This window comes from Saccoglossus kowalevskii, chromosome 18, assembly GCF_978046115.1.
Source record: "Saccoglossus kowalevskii chromosome 18, keSacKowa6.1, whole genome shotgun sequence".
Taxonomy (NCBI): Eukaryota; Metazoa; Hemichordata; class Enteropneusta; family Harrimaniidae; genus Saccoglossus; species Saccoglossus kowalevskii.
This window is the reverse complement of record NC_140658.1, coordinates 22,097,981-22,120,007: the sequence shown is the minus strand read 5'-3', so window position 1 is coordinate 22,120,007 and position 22,027 is coordinate 22,097,981. Positions and strand designations below refer to the sequence as shown.

Genomic DNA, 22,027 nt, shown 5'->3' with positions numbered 1-22,027 from the left:
GTCCTACCCTCGCTCGTCGCTAGTTAGGTTACGCATGCGCCAAAAAAAATCGCGTACGTCAGTAATCGGGATCTGTATGTACAAATATTATTGAGTTCAACTTATGTTTAAATGTTACCGTACAAAAACCACGAATGGCTTCATATTAAAATTATAATATGAGATTCTATCTGAAATACTGACGGACAAAATATGCACTTTATTTTCAAGAATAAACACTATTGACATGATGAAAGCGTATATTCATAGTTATGTCATAATATCAATTCCAAATTCCAAATAAAATATATTTTTCTAATCCACATTTAACGTGTACATGCAATTTGAATACTACAGTTAGAATAGTTCGAATAGGTCAGTTTGTTATTTACATCTTAGTTGTTATTCGCCCATCATCATTTTCGGCTGAGTTTGCGTGCATTATAGGTGATTGACCCCGTAAGTTTGACTTCAAATTGTAGGTTGTTTCAGTTGTTCTCGATTTTTTAGTGGTGTTACATGTGGTCACAGATGTCATCATATAATCATGTCGATTGTCCGTGTCGTGACAATTGTCGCAGCATCCAAGAGTGGTGATAAAGGCGCGCCTGTATTGTTTATTTAAAATGCCATAAACAATAGGATTTACTGAGGAATTCACCATCGGCAGCCACCGAACCAGTTCATTCCATGCCTGGGGCATGATGATTACACTTTTAGGATGTGTTGTGTTGTATAAGTAGCCGATGATCAGATCTAAATGATACGGCAATAGGCAAACGAATAACACACCCGCCGTCACCGCTAACATAACAACTATCTGCCGTTGCTGATGAAGCCTCTGTTTCAAATCGTGGGCGCTGACTGAAAATTTCCGCACACCTCTCTGTAGCTCTTTTGTTGTTAACACATTCAGCACAATAATTATTGCGATCACTAAAACAAATGCAATTATCGGCGTCAAACTGTGTAATATTCCATCAAGTGGTGTCCAGACTCCAGAGAAACAATTGGAATAGGTCATCGGTAGGGTAACTGTTTCGTTACTTGGCGGCCATATAATACATGTAGTGTACCACTTAGTATAAAAACTTGAGATCGGAGCAGAGAAGACAAAACCCATGATCCATGTAAGTACGATAAGTTTGAATGTGCGAGACTTGGAACTGATTCTGTCAGCCTTAAACGGTTTACATATTGCCATGTATCGTTCGAAGGTCACCAACACGATGTTGAACTCGGAGACGAAAAGACATAAGTCTAGGGATATATTCACAATAAAACATCCAACCGGTCCTAGGAAACTTTTATCGTGTACGACATCACTTGACAACGGTTCCCCGACTTGCACTATATAGTATACGCTAAGAAACATACAGTCTACGATGGCTTGGTTCGATAGATACATATTAGTCAATGTACGCATTGCTGACACTTTGAATACTACGTAGAGAAACAGACAGTTGAGTATGATACCAAACGGACATGTAATCGTAGCTGGAATGATACGGGTTAGCAATATATGCCCCGAGTCGTAGAGAAGCTCTGGTGTACCTATTTCCATATAGATATCCGTGAGATTTTTCCTTCGTGCATTGATAACACACTGATTGTTGTCGATCAGATCATTATATTCGCTGCTGATATTCATGATGCCAATCCTACGATGATCACATTGGTCGTGTCGCAAATATTATCTGGAAAGAAGAGAAACAGAAAAGAAAATCACTGAGTTCGTATCATATGGAAATATAGAAGAAATGGACACGCAAATGCAACCTTAACTACTGTTCATATCACTGATCGCTGCAGAAGTATGAAAGCAGTACCCATGTACAACTCGTTTTATATTTTTAGTTTTATACGGCGCCCTCGCACGTTACAAACATTCAAAATTACGTGACAAACAGCAGAGTGGCCTTTCAATAAATAACCACAGCAAGCACATGGCAATTTTATGGTCTCCTGAATTTATAGAATCTGTTTACATATTGATATCACACACGGTAAACGAGAGCAATAATGCACGAAACTTAAGTAGCAATGGAGAGCTCCCCTTGCATCCTCTCAACATTATTTATTCGCTTTTAGAGAAGGTTCACACAAAGAATGAATAGAGCAATGTGCCTATATACATACAAACATAAAACTGTTAATAAGACGTAGCTGTATAATGTGTGAACTCTCAAAGGAAACTATTAATTATACACAGGTTGCCTAAGATCACGTTTGCACCAACTGATAATACGTTTACAATGCTGTGAAACAAAATCGATCACTTGGTGGCGTACTTTAAATATATTCGACAGTATTTCAAAATCTCTGTTTAGTCGGCGATTGCCATTGCATATCCCATTTGGCGGGTACATACACATGCTGTATGGAGTCACGCTTCGAAACAGTATTCATATAACACAATTCAACCTGAGATAGTTTTAAAGTTTATTTCACGCGCGAATTAGATTTCAACTACACTGTATTTCATATGACATGGACCTGCAGTGCAATATAACAAAACAGTGCAATCACATTTCCAGTAATCTGATTGATCAATATAAGCAAGTTTAACTTTAGACATCAAGGGATGCTTTTTTGTCAGCTTTTTTGTGATTTTACACGAGATTTCTTGAACGATTGTTGGGAATCTTGTATCAAAAGACATATCGGTACACGAAAATGTGTTTTTTTTACGCAGGTATAATGGGCATTCATCGCGTACGGCATAAAGGTCACGATTTGAAAGTACCAATGTTTTAACAATCATATGTATCCCTGTAAATCGCACTTTGATGGCACGATGGCTGTCTGTTATAGCTCTTCGTGAATGGTAATTGTTTGTGAAAATGAGCGAGCGATCTAGAAGTTCTGATTACCCGTCTACATATTACATTACCTTGTTAGTCGGTACATAGTAAAAGCCGCGAAGTGGATATATAGGACAATTTCATTCAATTTAAGGATAGATGGAGTACTGTGAGTATATTACATGATGTAATTGTAGCCTCACGAATTTGATACCTTTTTATTCCATATTTCGGTTCCCCGGCTACTAAATGCTAACAACTAACAGAGTGAACGTAATTTGTGATCGCGTAATCAAGAAATGAAAGAGCGTCCTTGGACATTTGCAATAGAAACGCCGCCCAGGAAGAACGATTATAGCTAATTTAAAATTTTGGCTATTAAGAATTTATTTTTGCCGCCACTAATATATTAACGGTTTTGGAGGGGCATAGATAACGTAAGTATTAATTTTGTAGTCAATTAAGCAATATTTCTTTCACGATACAGAACAAATCGCCACCAGACATGAGTGAACACATTTTGCGGAAAAGGTGATTTTGTGAAATTACATAGCTGTGTTCAGTTACACACTCGTAGCCGACTTGTGTGATATTCAGCAATAATGGCTAATGTTCAATCTGCTTGTATGACACCAGACACATCAACATGATTCGTAAGACATTGTATGATACACTGAAATGAAATATTAGATGACATATTATAGTGAAGATTAACATAATATATCATTCAAAGCGAATGATACATCAACTGAGTCATGCTTTGAGTTAGTATTAGTACACTAGAATTATAGTACAACTCTTTGTGTCCGAGCCCGACTTTAAAGGCGATTGTAACTTCACGTCATGCGTCAGGCTACATTCGCCTTATGGGCAGGGGAAACTCAAAGGAGGCTACATATACTATAATATGTAAAAAAAATAAACGGGGTTATCGGATTATATCATGCTTGAGCTTTGCTAAAGGGTTGTATTAAGCCACAAACTGACGTTTATCCTAGCATCTGATTGGCACAAGACATTTATTCCCTATTCCCTCGCGAAAATAATAATACAATATTTAAATGTAGCGCAGAATTATTTATGTAACTGGTTCGGATTTGTCAAATTTACTCAAGTACTTCTATCACAGTTTCACTCCATTATTAAAACAAATGCAAATAACGAAATAAAATGATATTTGACACAGTGCATAATGTGTCAAATCATAGCATTTCCATAGCAAACTATCGCAGACTGCTTTGCAAAAACAAAACCAATCACAGAACTACGCGAATAACATAGCTTAAAGGCATAGGTGTTATTTTATTCATTCCACATTATTTACTGGTAGGGTTAAAATAGCCTGGCTTACATGTAAGCTGCCGACAGTGGATAGGGCTAACTTGCATTTAAGCGACGTGTTAGAACCATTTCACGTTGTTTACGGGTTCCATGGAAATAGCAAAGCTTACATGTAAACTGCCGATAGGTAGTATTCCTGTGAACATGGTTGCAGGCCTGCCTGTAATATAAACGGCGTGTTAAAATTATTCCACATTGTTCAGCCATAATACTGTATGCGTTTAACATCACGTTATGATTCAAAAATAAAAAAATAAAGATGATACTCGCTACCACGCAAGGCTATGCGGTTCAAGATATGTCGTGGCAAATTTCTGTCAGTATTCGATTAATCACTAGTGTAGTGTATATTATGTATAGTAATACTCGACAATCTTAGTTTACGAAGACTAAGTTATATATTATTATATTGACCGCAATAAAAATATTAAAAAGAAATAAAATTGTCCTACTAAAGTTTCTTTAGCGGATGAATTATTAACTCGGTGCATTTCGATACTTCGTTTATTTTATGTAATGTTATTGCTAGACATATTTGAACAATAACACTTTTAGAACATGTTGCTTTCACAAAAAATGTTAATAATTTCGTCATTTTTACGGTAGATTATGCAAATGAGCCACCTTGTATACCTCGTTGCAGTACAGCTCAAACCCAAAACAATGTCAAAACTAAGGTTGTGTGCCACTGCTGAAGCTATAGTATGTGTTTTCGCCAGAAATTGAGCAACAAACTATCGTTTCCATATGCACCAGCAAATTAAAAAAACAAATTGTGTAGCGTTTAAACCGTCGAAAACTTATTAAACTGTTTGAAAATATTGCTCGTTATGACCCATAATATCCCTACTTCGCTTTTGAAAATACAGCTATTTGTTATATAACATTATTCCCTTTATCTTAGTCATAATATGCATATGCATTGTCATATTTAATTTTGAATACATAAGTTTTGTGGTTGAAACAACAGTGGGGAAGCAGTCTACCTAATATCCTTGATAGATGTAAATATCTTACAAAAACATTGGTGCCTAATTTATTATTTCAAGGGACATAATTTCCAGCTTTATTCAAAGTACAACAATGCATATTCCCACTGAAATCAGTGACCTTTGAATGTGTATCACCAGTGATCAGTCAGGTAGAAACAGTCAAAACTCAGATTTTCTCAATTTCTGCATGATATTTTTATACAGGACATCAGTCGTTCATACTCAGGGAAGACATTATACTGATGAATAGGGTGTCCAAGTTTGGAATAGAATTAGTAAAGTTGTTGTGCACAAAATAACAATTATTAACGACGACAACGACGACTACAGTAACAACGCCGGACAGAATGTTTCCCTTAATATACCTTTCCATTTCATCTTTGATGGTACACGCATGGTAAAAAACAGACAAACGTCAGTGCAAGGCTATGACGTTCTTATCTATCACAATCTCATTATCCATCATTACATAGTATACAAACTGGAAACTCTGGTTTAATCTTATAAATATACTTTGCAACAACGCACATTTGTATCACCTATTTGTTGGGAATTATTGCCAGAATTAGTTTTCTTCGCTAAAACGAGTGAGACACTGTGCCGCGGTGTTGAAGCAATACATAACACCATATAAGTATTCAGAGTTAAACATACACATGGAAACTTGCTCTGCAATAAATACTTAGTGAGTTAAATATTGTAATACCCAATTAAAATTGGTTCAGCAATTTCCGTTTTCTATTGCATCATAGTTACTGGCCACGTATAACTCTAGGGTCAACAAACCATACCAATTATAATTGTGATCATTTTTCTTGGATCATGACTTCTTTGAATTAATGAGCTTTTAAGGTAGCGAGACTATTATTTGTGTTGAAAATTACGATTTTCACATTTATTTATTAATTGATGAAATGCACTATAAACTTTCATGTGATAAAGTCAACATAACATAGAATGTCATGTAAGTTGGTTAAAATGTAGATTTTCTGAAGGGAAGCAAGGCAGCCTCAGTAGTGTTTTCCAAAATCAACAACACAGGTTTAATCTGTGTGCCTTAAGTTTCAAAGATAAACTCAAGACAAAGCAATGTCAGGATGTGTTATCGGTAGCTACCTGACACACAATTAGTGTTTCCAAACATTTGAGTGGTTTGTCTCCGCCCTTATTTGTTTCACAGATTAGTCATTTGCATATGAATGTGTCAGACACAAGGTCACACAGCCACTGAAAAAAATCATTGATTTTGGTGTTTTCATATGCCAAATTTATCCAATTATAGCTATCCCATTCCTTTATTTTTCTGGTTTCCTATAGCCTTACACATTTGGATGTCCCTACACATGTTAAAACAAACCTTGATGGGAAAACAAATTGATTGTGCCGATAAACAAGCTTGAAAATCGTTGCTGTTACTTCATGGACGTTTTCTAGGAGTTTATGTTTTTCAAAATACAAGGTCTTTAACAAAAAATAACGTATACTTATTATCGTCGGATTAACACCAAATTTTCACAGCTTTAAGGTGACAGTGAGAGGAACTTGAATGTGTCCAGACAAACTATTTCATCGATTATTTACCAACGAGTTGTGGTTTGAGTTGGAGGCAATGCGACTAAAACAGTAATTGAAATTCAGCACACTATTTTTTAAAACGCGTTGCTTGAATAAAACTGACCAGACACATTCAATTTACCAGACTATTGAACAACTAGGAAAAGTGAACAAAATACTTCTTATCGCCAGCATAAATGCGTAATTATTTTTTTTACAGAAAAAGTAATTTTTCACCTTTGGTTGAGTAACGCGTCGTAGAATGCAGATACGGGCATGTAAAATACACTTGTGAAAAGCTTGAAGTCTGGCGATTCTAAGAATATATACTTTCCCGGGTCTATTTGTAGTCATTTAGTCACAATTAGAAGATGAAAACAAGTATGCAAATAATAGTCCCGCTACCTTAGAAGAATTGATGTGTAATACTAGTAAGAACAAGTAACCTGTAGAATACTGTGTGGGTAATATTTTTTATATTGATTTTTGTTGCATTTGCAGCAAATAGTTACCAAACAATGAGAAATCTATAGGATTGAATATACCCCACAGCTGGCTTCACATGCATTGTTCATAGTTCATATGGTGCTTACACCAAGATTTAATTACAGCACCTAGGCGGTATTACCCCAGACCATTCGTCCCGGTGTTATCGCTATCGCCACACGAGACTCCAGCTTGTCTCCTATACAATTTTCCTTCCGCCCACTTAATTTTAATATTCATATGACCTTTGCACTGACATCGATAGCCAATCGCATTCGACCGCGGACGTCACTCTAAATAAACAACTGAATAAATTAATATACCATATTTGGAAGATAGCGGGTAAATTCAACGTTGTTAGTGTGTTCCTTCCGGTTCCGAAGTCGCAGGAAACGAGTTCATGTTCCGTTATCTTTCGCAAGTAAAACAGGTCGATATGTATTAAACATGGCATTTGTTTTCTTGTTTTAACCCCCTTATTACGCAAGCTTCCGTCGAAGTAGTGTTTTTTTCGACGATTTGTGGGATGTTGCAAAACGAACGAAACATTGCGGCATTCTTAGCGGTGGATAAGGGATCGACTATGTCGTCACATTTATGTCTCGTTTGAAAGAGAATAAACAACCGCTCAGAAAAATATGTTGCTATTATTTAAGTGCGGTGCCTTGAAATCGCCTGCCCGACGTCCAAATTTCAAAAGGATGTTCGATTTGCAATGACGACCGTTCATATGTACTAGGCGACGTTACTAATTACTACTAGGGTCGGTGTTTGCATTAAGAATTATAGAACAAAAGATCAGCAAAGCGGTGCTTTTGTCGGCGATTTTGTCAAAGGGAATATTGATAAAATGTTGCAAAACAGAATCGCGAGTTGGGTGAAAAATTGCGCCGGCGGCATTCTCAGCGATGGCGACACCCGAGAAACACCGTGTCACGGTGCATTCGCGCATCAGTACACCGAAGAAAAACATACATATTGTTGCGGACGACTATTGTAGACTGTGTTCGAGTAGTCTTCGAGTTTGTGAACAGTTAAAGTCGTGTGTGAATTTATTCAAGCCAGGAAAAGCAGGAGGGATAACTTATGGAAATCGTCTTTCCAATTTGATCCAGTGCGACGTTGTGAAAGGAGCGACTCTGTCGTCTCATCTATGTCTAGTTTGTAAGAGAAAGATTGACAGCGCAGAAAAATCCGCCAATAATGTAAAACAGTGGCGTGAAATTGTCAGTCATTCTAATATCTCCCAACCTGTGAACGAAAGGGTTAAGCGTGCTGCCTTGAAATCGCCTGCCAAAACTAAAATGGCGCGTGTTACGTGACTTTGTTTACGTTTGATTGACACTCAACTCATTAGTATTCCACCAATCACAGCTACATCTACTTTCTGGATGTGCGCAGTCAAATTGTATAGGAGACAAGCTGGAGTCTCGTGTGGCGATAGCGATAACACCGGGACGAATGGTCTGGGGTAAGGCGGTATGTGGTTACAGCTTAATGTTCGAGTAATCGCAAGAAATTGACATGACAATAGAAATTCATTAAAGACTGCCACTCCCATGCAATTAACAGCGAGTGAAATTCCTGGGATTGAAACATATATTTTGAAGTCACTGATGTAGGCAACGAATAACTGCAAGTTGACATAAAGACGAGGTAGTTTATTTAATCAGTGGTCAACAAGAGGCTGAAATTATAATTAATTTGTTTATTTCAATTTCTTCTGACGTCAAATAGAATACACTGGTGAAACACGGTAGTAACTGTGGGTGAAAGGATGTTTTGGGGTGTAGTTTACATTGTATATGGAGTGGTAGGGTCGGGTGTAATGTGTTCATTTCCAACTATTATGAAGTCACGTAGAATTTCACTTAATTTATTTTTGCTGACATGTTTTCAAGCATTACATGTGAATCTATTTTTCACTGCGCTGTGTCTCAATATAGTATGAGGGAAATGGCATATTCACTGGAATTTATTTCAGGGGAAAAATGTTTTCAGTGATAATGAAGTATTATGACAGATACCCTCCCCGTGGCTTTCATTGCGTATGGAAGTTATTTTCACGAGTGATGCGGTGTATCCTGCTGCCGTACTTTCACGAGCGAAGCCACGGGGAGGGTGTGGGGTTCTGTTATTATACACATGTCCCATATTTGATTATTTCATATTAAAAAAAGAACGTGCAACAAACCGGGATAGAAATTTAGATCGGGGAACCCAATTGCCCATTAATATGCTCCAAGACAGTGCTGCGACCTAGCAACGCTTGTCAGTGTAGAACGCGTGTCGCTGTACGTGTGAAAATAAAATAATCAGACGTCTAATTTAAGTCATTGTCCGAATAAATAACTCGTGGATGTTTAAGCGCGGTGGTCGTAGCACAGCGTGTGTTCGAATTTCATGTAAATAAACAATGTATTTTACACGCGTTGTATACGTCGCTGTGAGTCCCATATCGAACAGGACGCGACACGACGACTGTCGCCCTTTAGTTGGGACCACGACAGAACCAGAACTTAAACTGGGCGACTACGATACACGGTTGATGTTGAAGTTAAAAGTTCCTCCACAGATCTGTACATTGGCAAACATGCCGTGCAACTGCGGTACTCCACTGACGGAATGACTTTCGTTGAAATCGGTCGTCGCTGACTCGTGAGCTGCACACTACAACCTCGTTTGTGATGTTGCTTGCTTGTCGTGGATAGACTGAGTCTTGGTTACCGGTTAAATTTTGCTAATTTGGCGTTGGTAATCTTTATTTGGAACTGAGTAACGCCGCAACGTCGCCAGCAGAAACCTCATGGTATATCGATGTTGATGGTTGCGGCTCCATATTAATCGGAGATTTTACTGCGGGTCCAGGCAGCGAGTGGATCTTCCGAGAGCCCTTCAAGATTTATAAAACTCAGATTCCAGGTGGTCAACAAACATTAAGTTCTCCCAATCCTAGTATTCTATGTGATGTACATCTAACATGCCTAAAATGCTGGTGAACGATTTGAACCTGACAAAAATACTTGAAATAGATACCAGGAAGGGGAGGGGGGTAAAAGAAAAGTTATATAACATTTTATTATTCAATAATTTATTAAAATACACAAGTTTGTCCAACTCCCTGTGATACAACACCTCAGACATAGCTCATTGTCCTCGGCTGGAGTGTAGGCAAAAAGTTACTATTTGAATTTTTGATATCTTTTTTCATTAATGAGAAAGTTGACCCCGAAGTTAAACTGTTCAGCAGGAATGGCTTTTTAACTCTTCTGTGATTTTTTTTTTTGGCTTGGCTGATTTTGTCACGGTTCATACTTGACAGGCAGGTCGTACCATCACTAATTGGAAAAACAATCCTGACCCACCGCTACCATGGCAACAGCCAAAGTCTTGTAATAGCAGTGCCCAAATGATCATGCCTTTTATTTTGGCTACGTTGCGCACTGGTAAGAGATCACCGGCGCCGACATTGTTACCACTGTCAACGGAATCCCAACGCAGCTTTGAACTTTGAATAAAATGTAAATGCTGCTTCCAATCTAGAAAATACTATCGCAAAACGATTGGAAATTATACATTTAACGGTTGAATACGTCCTAACAATAAAATAAAGTGACTTCTAATGACTGCCATGTTATTTTGCAAACCTCGTATCAGGTGCCCGGTTTTAGTTATAAACAGACGTTAGCTTCACGTTCATGTCCCTTCCATGATAACAGCCGAAAACATATTGCTTGTTTTTTACCGGTTTTCATTGGCAACCGAAGTATTTTTATTTTGTAAACACATTTTCGTCTGCTATTTTTATTCAGTTCAAATCGTTCAGCAACATTTTTGGCATATTAGGTGTACATCACATGGAATACTACGATTGTGAGAACTTGATGTATGTTGACTGATTTTTATCATAGTACGAAGTACCAGGAAGTTACTCAGTTCCAAATAAAGATTACCAACGTCAAATGAGCAACATTTGACTGGTAATCAAGATTCATGTAATCCATGGCTAACAAGCAACATCACAAGCGAAGTTGTAGCATGCAGTAAGTCATCCCGTCAGTGGAGTACCGCAGTAACACGGCATGTTTGCCATCAGCATTGTATTCAAACGAATCACGTGGTGTGCCGTTCTCGTTCAAACCCGGGATTCGATCAATAGGGGAGTCCCATTAAAAAAACACATTGCAAATCATGCAAGTCCAACATTTTCAAACCAATATACTAAAACAGAAATGCTCAGAGATGTAAATGAAGGATAGATATTACTTTTCACTATACACATCTCTGTTGATACTATCCCTCACATATTCTACTCCCAATTACTCCTGCGTAAAATGGACTAGCCTGTTCATGTTGACATTCAGACTAAAATCACGTGACAGGCTGTTAAAATTGGCTGTTGCATACTCTTTCGCCGGTCTGGAAAATGTGTTTAATTAACTCACATTCAAGCAACAATGCAGATTTCCCAGTGGGAGTGAGACTATTCAAACTCTGCCACTAAAAAATAGGGGTGTTTTCAGCAAAAAACGAATAACCCTGGAATACACACAATATACTGAATTTCGGAACAAATCGTGCATTACTTACAGCAGCAGAATACCACAGAAATATCAGACGAAACATGAAAACACTATATATTGTATTTCAGCCTGAACCCTCTATATTGCAATTCAAGGAATTAACCCCATATGTGCATCCATTTCCCACCTTGGTATCACCCACCCCTGAAAACAAACTCTTAATACCACGCTGAAGCGTTTGGTAATAATACATTTGCTGCGGACTTCCATGTAGTGGTTTTGCGAAATGATGTTTTGTGAACATTATATTATCTGTCTTCGCTTATTAGTGGATAAAGTAAAAGAAGTTTTTTTTTTATGGAAAAGTATAATGCGACAGAATATCACGTGTTCTAACTGAACATCATTAAATGTTATTATTTATATATCAATTTTATCCCTTACATAAAAAAGCAATGAATTTCGTGAGTACATATGTCATGTTGAAAAATAAATAATGTCAAAATAGCTATCAAAAATAACTCTAACGCGAAAGATGAAAATCTGTATTGTGTATTAATTCACAAACTTACCCCAAACGATATATGTACCTATAAGAGTACTGTGTAATGTATATTTACCACAATAACATTGACATTCTGGAAACACACCAGATGTTAATTTTAAATGTACAAGGACATTGAGCATTAACTCACATGGGCACTGTCTCAGTCACATTGATTGGTCAATTGTTTAGCACACATATTTTAGCTGTTGATCAGTTGAAGTAGAGAGCGCACACCATATAGACTAGACATCGTTTGTTTTAAAAGTAATTTGAATAAATCACGCAGTTTCACGCAGTGTACACTAATCGATTAACATGTAAAGTATTTGACGTTTATCGATAAATCGATGAGTTATGAGCAATGACCAGCGGGGTGTGTCATTAAATGCGTCATTATTGTAATGCAAATTCTGTAAATGTATGCAGTATGTGTAATTATATCGTAGTAAAACATGAGCAAACCTATCTCATTGCTTATTGACATGTAGGATATGTGAACTAGACAATGGGCGATGAACGTGGCTGCCAAGTTTTAGCCATGCCAAACAACACACAAATGAAAAGATCCTTTGATAGGATAAGTGTTTTAGTAACTTCAAAAGTTGATAGCAATTCACTCTGAGGCAACTGACAATACACCGCGGACCGTAAGTCACAATTGTAATACGGGACCCGTTATTAAAATAGCAAGTGGTGATGTTCGCCTGATAAACATGGCTATTAACACGACAAATATTATCTCTGACCATTAACGAAGCTACTTAGAGCCTCACCGGGTTCGCTACCTGATGGGACTGCCTTTTCTATACCGCTGCTGGTGATTTTTACTATAATTTCTTTGGGAGAAATGTTGAGAACGCAAAACCACACAATCCAGTACAGGCCTGCATTTATAATAATATAATTGTCAATTTTATAGTACTCAACAGTAATACATATTTATGATTTTACATTACGATTTAGGACGGCTTGGTGCATGCACAAGAGTAACTGTCGATACATTCATTACTCTTATAGTCAAGATAAAACAAATGTACAGTCTGAATATACATAGACATCGTGTCCACACCGACATATATTACGCTGTGCGCAGTGCTATGTCATTCTAAAAAAAATGGCCAAACTCATTCTTACTCCATCCATGCTCGGGGTATAAGAAATTTTCCAAACATATGCTTTTCTTGTGCAGTGGTAACTACTTGTCCAGCATGATACTCGAAAACATTACGTAAAGTTACGTAATTGGTTAAGATATGGCGCTAATGCAATGTTTACGAGTACGATTTGACCATTTTTGATATTTAAAGTTTACCTGATCAACATTTTGACGTACAACAACACGTCGATACATACACACCTTTTTACATTGATATAGTTCGCAGTTCTGCATTCTTAAATGTAAGATAGGACGTCAATATACTTCACAGTCAAAGTTTATATGTATATGATACGATCTGATCTAATCTATATCTTACAGTCTAGGCCTACATTGACCCTACTTTTCAACATTCTTATGACAACAATACGTCAATACACATGAAAGAGTCAACGTACCTGTACATAGAAATGCTAGTGCGTATGTCCGAAGATTTCAGATCTCTGTCTTGGCTTTATAGAAAAAAAAACACTACTCCTACGCATATACCATCATTACATATAAATATGTAAACATCTACAGATGCGCATGCGTACACCAAATAACTGACGTTGCATGGACAATAATTGAGTATAGGAGTAGAATGTGGATTTATTCTTGTTGGAATAGACTACGTCACAAAAGGTTCTTTGTGCTATGTACGAGCAGTTACGGAACATCGATCGAGGAGCAGATGGCAGCAGCTAAAACCGAACAGTTTGCACAAACTCAACATTGGAATAATCCTGCGCAACCAACTTTATATATGTTTCACAACATCTGGCCCAAACTACAGTTTTCTGAGGGATTTCGGCCTTTGTTTTCAACGATATGATGGTTAAGACATAACGCACATAACTTTATATTAACGCATCATTCTGATAATCCTATTTTACAGCTTTGTGTTACCCGGGAGCTAAGTTTGTAAACTTATATATATCCGGGTACTTGACTGCTTGATTTGGTATTGGGTTATCAACTAATATCTCACTTTGATAATTACGGCTAACGGTCAAATGTGCCGTGCTTTGTTGTCATTAGTGTTTAAACTGAAAAAAGAAGTCTTCTATAGACCCCGTTTACCAGTTTCAATATTATCATCCCCCCTTCTAATTAATAATGCACATAAGCCCTAACAAATATGGTTACGCCACATCAAGATATTTTACCTAAGGCGACAGATGCAAAAACTTTTTTTTGAAACTAGGAAATTACTCGGTAGTGCTGATCACGTATAAATAAATAATTGAAGTTTTATAGACAATAACACGTGATGTCGATACAGTTTTATAAGTAAAGTAATTGGAACTTTACGATCTTGGATAATGTAGTAGTCCAATCAAGAGTTTGGGCCTAATTCAGCTGATTTAATCATGTCATGATATTCGATCACAGACGATTCTCTTGAGATAAAAATTACTGGTTATAGTTACATAATTAATTGAACATTGCGTATCGATTTAATACCTCGATCGTCTTGATTGCAACTTTATGATTTAGGATAATATCGCAGTCCAATCAATGTAGTCACAGTACTTATAGTAACGGGCCTATCTAGCGGCGAATCGCAAATCATGCGGCAGTATTACGGGAAGCACACGCTAAAGAGCAGTCAAAATAAAACAAAAACATCCACGTACTTGTACCTTAAGGTTGTATCCAGCTGTCACATGACAGGGGGCAGGTAGATAAAGATTGTAATAATATGACATGTAACGTAGTATATCATAGTTTAGAATGACCGATAAGTATACATGTTTAGAGTGAGCGAGAATCGGATATACATTTCCAAATAATTACGGTGGAAGGAAAGTCATTAAGCGCCATGTTTTATTTCAGAACTATAGTAAGGGAGCGTGTCTGCTCACCGCAGCGAGGCGCTTATCCTGCCATGTGATAAGTGCTTCTTTGCCTGCTACTCTATAGACTCAAACCAGTAATTGTCTATGCTTTTGGACAGATTACATGGCCTATAACTTAAAGTGTGTAGTTATACACTGCGTGATGCTTGTAATAGCGACGATTTGGCTTGTGCGTGAATGTGCATTTAGTCACTGTTGGGGCATATCCTTACGCGTCATTTTGCCCTGTTTACAGGACAGTCAGTGTGACGTATTAGGGTTAGCGTTTTATATATTGAAGAGGTACAGAGTATAAATGTATTTCTCTTATATGATTATTTGATGTGTGCCATATTTATATAGATATACATGCCTGGTTTAATCAGTACAGGCGAGCTATTAACATATGTACAATGATCATACAGTATATATTATATTGCCTAAAAAACGAACAATCAGCGTCTAGCATTTAATCTTAAATATTGCCTGAAAAAAAAAACATTACATGCAATGCTCGTGTTTTCAAATACAAAGAAATTTGCACGTGATACGCATACCGTTCAATATTAAAATCACTATTACGTCTAAAATCCTATTATTTGTCTCTATCACCGTTGATCGCGCACTATTCATCCCTATAAAAGAGTATATGTTCAATGCCAATATCGGATAACTAAGTAATTGCTAATGTGAAGAATGCCCTAAAACAAGCAGCAATGTTATCGTAGTAGAATCGATAATAATATCGATTGTCCTATAAACTTTTATACTGACATGTATCATTGTATCATTCCAAACGTAAATAACAACTTTAATAATATATTGCCGTAAATGTAATCTTATACACGCAAAAAATTAGTTAACTAATAGAATTAACCCTCTGCCGACGCCTGGCAGGGCAGTCAGTATTTATTAAATTGTAGTATACCATCGTTTCACATTTTAACTCGTTCTTGCGTTAAACGGGTTCCATCGTTTGTGTATATACCGTGTGGCCTACGTTCGTTCGTGTTATTCGATAATTGGCTTCTTCCATTAAAATCATTTCTGGGTATGTTGTGTTGCTAATGTAATTACATGCCCCGTCTCCATGTCTGCATCAATACATACACACATACCTGACAGGAATACATTGTCTATGTTTATGTGTATGTGTACACCAGTCAGTCTTCAATATAGTTATTGAATGAGACATTGTCATTGTCACAAACTTTCAAACTTTAGTGATATCACCCTAAATTAAATGACACATCAGTTATTAGAAACGAAATCTAATTCACCAGCTTCTGAGATATATCCGTTCAATGTATATGATGCGTATTATGAGAATAATAACAATATTGTTAATACATATAACACAATATGTAAGTAATCATTTGTCTGCAGCATCGGTAAGAGTGCTTGATTTTTTTGTTGCGTAGTTGATTATGTAATCACATGAAACAATATCATGGAAATGTGACGTCATTTTATGAATACATGAGCTATTAAATTCAAATTATTGATTGGTTTTTTATGAACAAACTCACACGTGAATTTATGAATACATTTAATGACCGAGTACACCATTATTTTCTACTGTACTGTTACGTGGGTATGAATACTCAAGAAAATCTACAACTACAATAAGTGCGTATTAACTATGTCCAAATGTAAGTCATATTGTATGATATTTTGAAAACCAAGCCACAAATATAATAACAAACAGTAGCACATCTAAGTTAGTATTTTGATATTTGGTCAACTGTAACAATATATCACGTAAATGATCCCTGTGATTCACATACGTATTGTTTTTACCATCTGAAATAAATCTACGTTCAATATTACAGCACGTTCGGCACTATAACGTGCTGTAATTCAAGTTTAAATGAAATAAGCGAGTGTGTACATATATTCTTAATACTCGAGATAAAAATTATAAATTGGACATTCTTCATAGGTTTACGATTACTGCATATCGTCTCAGTCGGCAAATATATAGATGCAAGGGAACACAAAAATGAATTTATATCAGAAACAATTCATTTCAATTGTCTGTATTTATTTATTTATTTATTTATTTATTTATTTATTTATTTATTTATTTATTTATTTATTTATTTATTTATTTATTTATTTATTTATTTATTTATTTATTTATTTATTTATTTATTTATTTATTTATTTATTTATTTATTTATTTATTTATTTATTTATTTATGTGTTCCTACCCTTTTAAAGCAGGGACCCACTTTTACAGGAGCTGCAAAATGTAAGATACATATTACCGATATCTAATGTATATTACCGATGTATACATGTCACTAGGAGATTGAACTTGAATCCGTTTCAAGTCTAATTATTATATTTGTGCCTATGTTATAGACATATTCAATGTTTGTGTCTCTAGATTATTATGCTCATTCATTTAGCTGAGACATATATTTATTCGCGTATCTACGTGTGTGTGTCGACAAGTATGTATCAAATCTTCTGCCATACATTCAGTTTTAAGTCGAACGAATTTTCTGAAGTACGTTTTGTTAGGCATACAAGAGAGCTGTTCAGCCAGCCAACCTGTGTATATTAGTAGTTTGTTTCTGTTTCTTGTTTGTCTAGATCAACATTGTTCAAACCTTATATGCTGGTCACCCCCGAATTTGTGTTAAGTGGAAAGAATTGTTTTGTTTTTTTTGTATTGGTTAATAATATAGTGTGAACCTGTACAAGCCCAATGAGTACTTTAAATGGTGCACGAGTGCACATCGTTAACAAGTTATACACTTTCAAGAGGAAACCACATTCACTGTGTTACCGTCAGAACACATCTTTAGAGATTCAACTCTGTGTGCTTAATGAACTGCGTGTAACGTAATGTAGCTATTTTCATAATGTACACTCAGCTTGGCGATAATTACTTTCTGGGCTAAACGAGGTTGAGTTCGTGTTCTGTAATCAGAAATATTGTTTCACAAATGAGAATATTTGTTTAAAAAAAGAATATGGCAATACCACGGCGGTCTCGGAGTGGGTTCAATGATTACAACTTCAATTGACGAATTGTTCAGTTGTTTTGCCAGCGCATATATATATATATATGCCGTCATCAATAAATTACAGACGCACAGATGTGGTGTATATGAGATACACTCTACGTAAAGTATATTGTGTTTCATTGAGATAAAATAACATAATGTCGAAATTGTGTTGAATAATTATCAATTGTTTAAGATCCAGATTATTTACATGTGTTTACCAGAAAGTGCATTCATACCAACGAAGTATCTGTGTAACCTTTAACGTATAATCTCACATGTTCACAGGAAAATTATTCATTATATGATTAACATTGTCATTTGCACATACGTTACGGTGCTTTCATTTCTATAGTAAGCTCCGTCATTTCAAATTGTCAAAGACCTTTTCCATTTTATACTTGGCACACATCGATGTTTAAAACATGCATTATTGATGCTCTAATTCTATAACACGTCGTTTAGCATATAAGGTTGTTTTGAATTCATAGAGGTATCACATGTTACAGTAGCTGAGTGAAGATTTTGCGCTGTAATATGGCTAGGCAAGTACGGGATGGAGCATAATATATATTATTATGAACTATATTGACTATATAATATTGATTGTACGATTATTCATTTGGAATAATATAGTGTTAGTGACCATCAAACCACACAAAAACAGTTCATAATTACTAGGAGCATGGGTTTACTTTGGCCAAGAGTTATTGTAAAACTTAGCACGGTAATTTCAAAACATATATCATGTGATATTTTACAGACTATATCTCACAAACACAAATACTCTGCTCGCAAATGTATCCGTCACAAGTCTTTTGGGAAATATATTTGTGCACTGTTGTGAGCGAATGTAGCGTATTGCCGGAGCAAAATGAAATGTATGCCCCTGGAGATCCTGAGAATCCAAATTATAGTATAAATGTTTAGACTTTCGAATAGTCAAATTACATATGGACAATTCAATCTTCTTCAATTACAATATGTATTATCCTTTTCCCTGCGTGGGCATTTTTTTATTGTATGTATGTAACAATGTATCTAGTGCTTTCGTCTTCAAACAACTGTCACTGATATATCCGTTTATTGTTTTTACCCGCATACGTGTAATTAAAACTTTTAGAAAGGTACAAACTGAAACTTAATAAAACGTATATTGTTCTGATAGAGCAACATTCCGTTATATGTCGAAAAATTATATTTTCACGAAAATGAAATTCGGAAATACGTTTAGCACAGTTGCCTTAGTTGCACGCATATTCCCGTTCATGACTAAATGTAACACACATTATCTAGTTATGATAAGTATTTTTCTTGTCTATGAAACCACGAAACATGAATAACCGTTAAATCATGATACTTGATTATTCAGGGTCTTTTGCCGTGATTTATGCAATGGTTATTTAGTAAAAAAGTGTGTACAATCACACAATGATGGTGATGGTAGCTGGATGGTAACTCAAAACTCGAACTTTGAACATAAGAATATGAATACAATTTGTCATCTAAGGCAGATTTTTAGATACCGCTAAACAGTAACTGCATCAAGTTAATGTTATTGCATTCTGCTAGGGTGTTACTAGTGTGGTTTAGGTAAGATGGCTGCTATTATAAAATATAGTCGGTGATAATATATATACGAAAATGTTTTATTTTATGCTGGCTTTTGCAAAGACGAGATAACAATATACGGTCAAGCAACATAAATAGTATGGGTCAAACATCCATAAAAATGACGATTTCTGGCCATTTATTGTAAATAGGTCTCATTATATCACAACGTTTTGATCGGGTATATATGTAGTTGTGGTTGTCACTCAAGAATAATTCTGAATGTTGACAAATACTATAGTTAATGAACAATGCTTCAACATTGAAAATTGCTTCAAAAATACCTTTCTCGCAACTTCTCGGGTATTTTCCTCTATATCGATGTTAAAATAAATGTTAAGTAAGGTCTTCCTGTTCACGAAACGGATAATTTTAGTGTATTGTTTTTATTTTGAAAACTCATAAATTGTTTTATGTGTGCTGTATTTATCGATTGGCATTTTCGCGAACGCGCGACTGAAAATAAAATAAGGTTTCTTAAATAAATTTTGACGATTTTTTTCATAACAAAAACATTGTGTTTTGTGTGTTGCAGAGACGGCGACACGAAATTGTGCCTTGGGGTCGAGATATGCTCATCAACCTCGAGCCGAAGACGCGACCTTACTGGGAGGCCCGGGGGCATGCTCCTCCTTAACAATTTAACAAGTCTAGACTTCTAAAACGCTATTTCCCGCATTTAGAGAGGCAAGTTTTGTTGTCAGAATGGGTTTCAGCTTGATTTGGGATTTTTTGGGAGGGGACACCACTGCCGCCGCCACTGTGTTGAATTAGGAATTCGTCTTTATAATTTTACACGTGAATCGCATCGATACACTTGATCTTCGTGTTGCCCCGACCGTTCAGGCATATGAACTCGATTGTCGGAATTCCGTAATCTCACCGCAAAGCTATTTCATTCACGACTGCACAGCGTGATACATCAAACGCATTTGTGTATACAACTAGTTTATCTTGAATATGATGTTTTATCAACATTAATTGGAACGCATACATATTAGCTACGTATTAGCTACCCAATATACATAAAATGGGTGACAAACTTCAACAACTTATATCAAATATAGACACTAAGTGCTAACAAGCGAAGCATTAAGTATTTTCAGCTAAAACATATTGTAGATGAGGTTTATCGTCAGGGTAATACAATACTATTTGCTTCTGACCGCCATTCACCATTAGGCCTACGTTTTCCCCAATTACACTTGGCGTTTAATTATAGTTTGTTTATTCATTCTTTTTCTGTACAATTGTGAAAATAATATACGCTTCAATGTACGAGTTTGGCTTAACGGTATCACCGCAAATTACACTTTTTTTAAGACGAAAATTTGTTGATCAATAATGAACTCACCTACTGCCATATGCGTTTCGAGGTCGAGTCGACGCTTGATAGATTTCTCGCATGTGGCTCCCTGTTTTGTTTTAAATATGACGTTTTGGATAGACCGATTTCAGTGATTTCAATTCGCGAGTTTTGTTAATATGTTAAAATTCATTGCAAAAAAGGCACCAATGTACAGATGTACATGTTGTTTACAGATTGATACAGGGAAAAAAGGTCAAGCACGTATTTTGATAATCAAGTTTGCCAGAGCTGCATTCAGAAAATTTAGCCGATAATATACACCGGCACTTACCAGTTTGTTGTCCGTTTAATAGCAATTCACTTTACTCGCCTGCGAGCGTTGATTAACAGCTGCTCTCCAGGAATTCGAATTCAGGAGAAAAACATTCTCAGTAGATACGGCACACGGGTAGATTGTTAAATCAGTAGCCAGGCGTCCAATGACAACTAAGTTAATTAATCAAAGCAAAGTATAGAAAGACGTGTGTACATGCACGGTTTTTCGTTAACGACTCCGTACATACACTAATAAGTCTGCGTTGAAATGAATTCAAATAGTTCCATTGTTAAATACGTTTCCGATAATTACATGTACTGTAGAACAACTCCTCAGATGTGCAAACATTACACCTACTGTACAGCATTGGCTCACAATAGTTCAGCGACCCTGTGTACAGGGCGACACACGCACGAACAGTTTCAGTTTGTAACTTAATATGGGCAGTCGTAAATTTATCTGAATAGCTTGCGTGTCGCCATTCTGTTAATCGTATCATCATGCACTAATTGTTATGTTATCACGACTTAGCAGCTGAAATACCAATAAACAACTGATTTATTCAATCTAGT

The 22,027-nt window shown here is 36.2% G+C and overlaps 1 protein-coding gene across 1 annotated transcript; it reads right to left on the bottom strand.

Moving 5' to 3' along the window:
* Window positions 1–207: 207 nt before the first annotated feature.
* LOC102802920 (neuromedin-U receptor 2-like) lies at window positions 208–21,562 on the bottom strand. Its single transcript, XM_085493229.1, has 2 exons — window positions 21,471–21,562; window positions 208–1,676 (listed from the first exon to the last, which is right to left on the bottom strand). The coding sequence occupies exon 2, from the start codon at window positions 1,628–1,630 to the stop codon at window positions 368–370; it is 1,263 nt and encodes a 420-aa protein (XP_085349355.1). The 5' UTR covers window positions 1,631–1,676; window positions 21,471–21,562; the 3' UTR covers window positions 208–367.
* Between the last annotated feature and the right edge of the window lie 465 nt (window positions 21,563–22,027).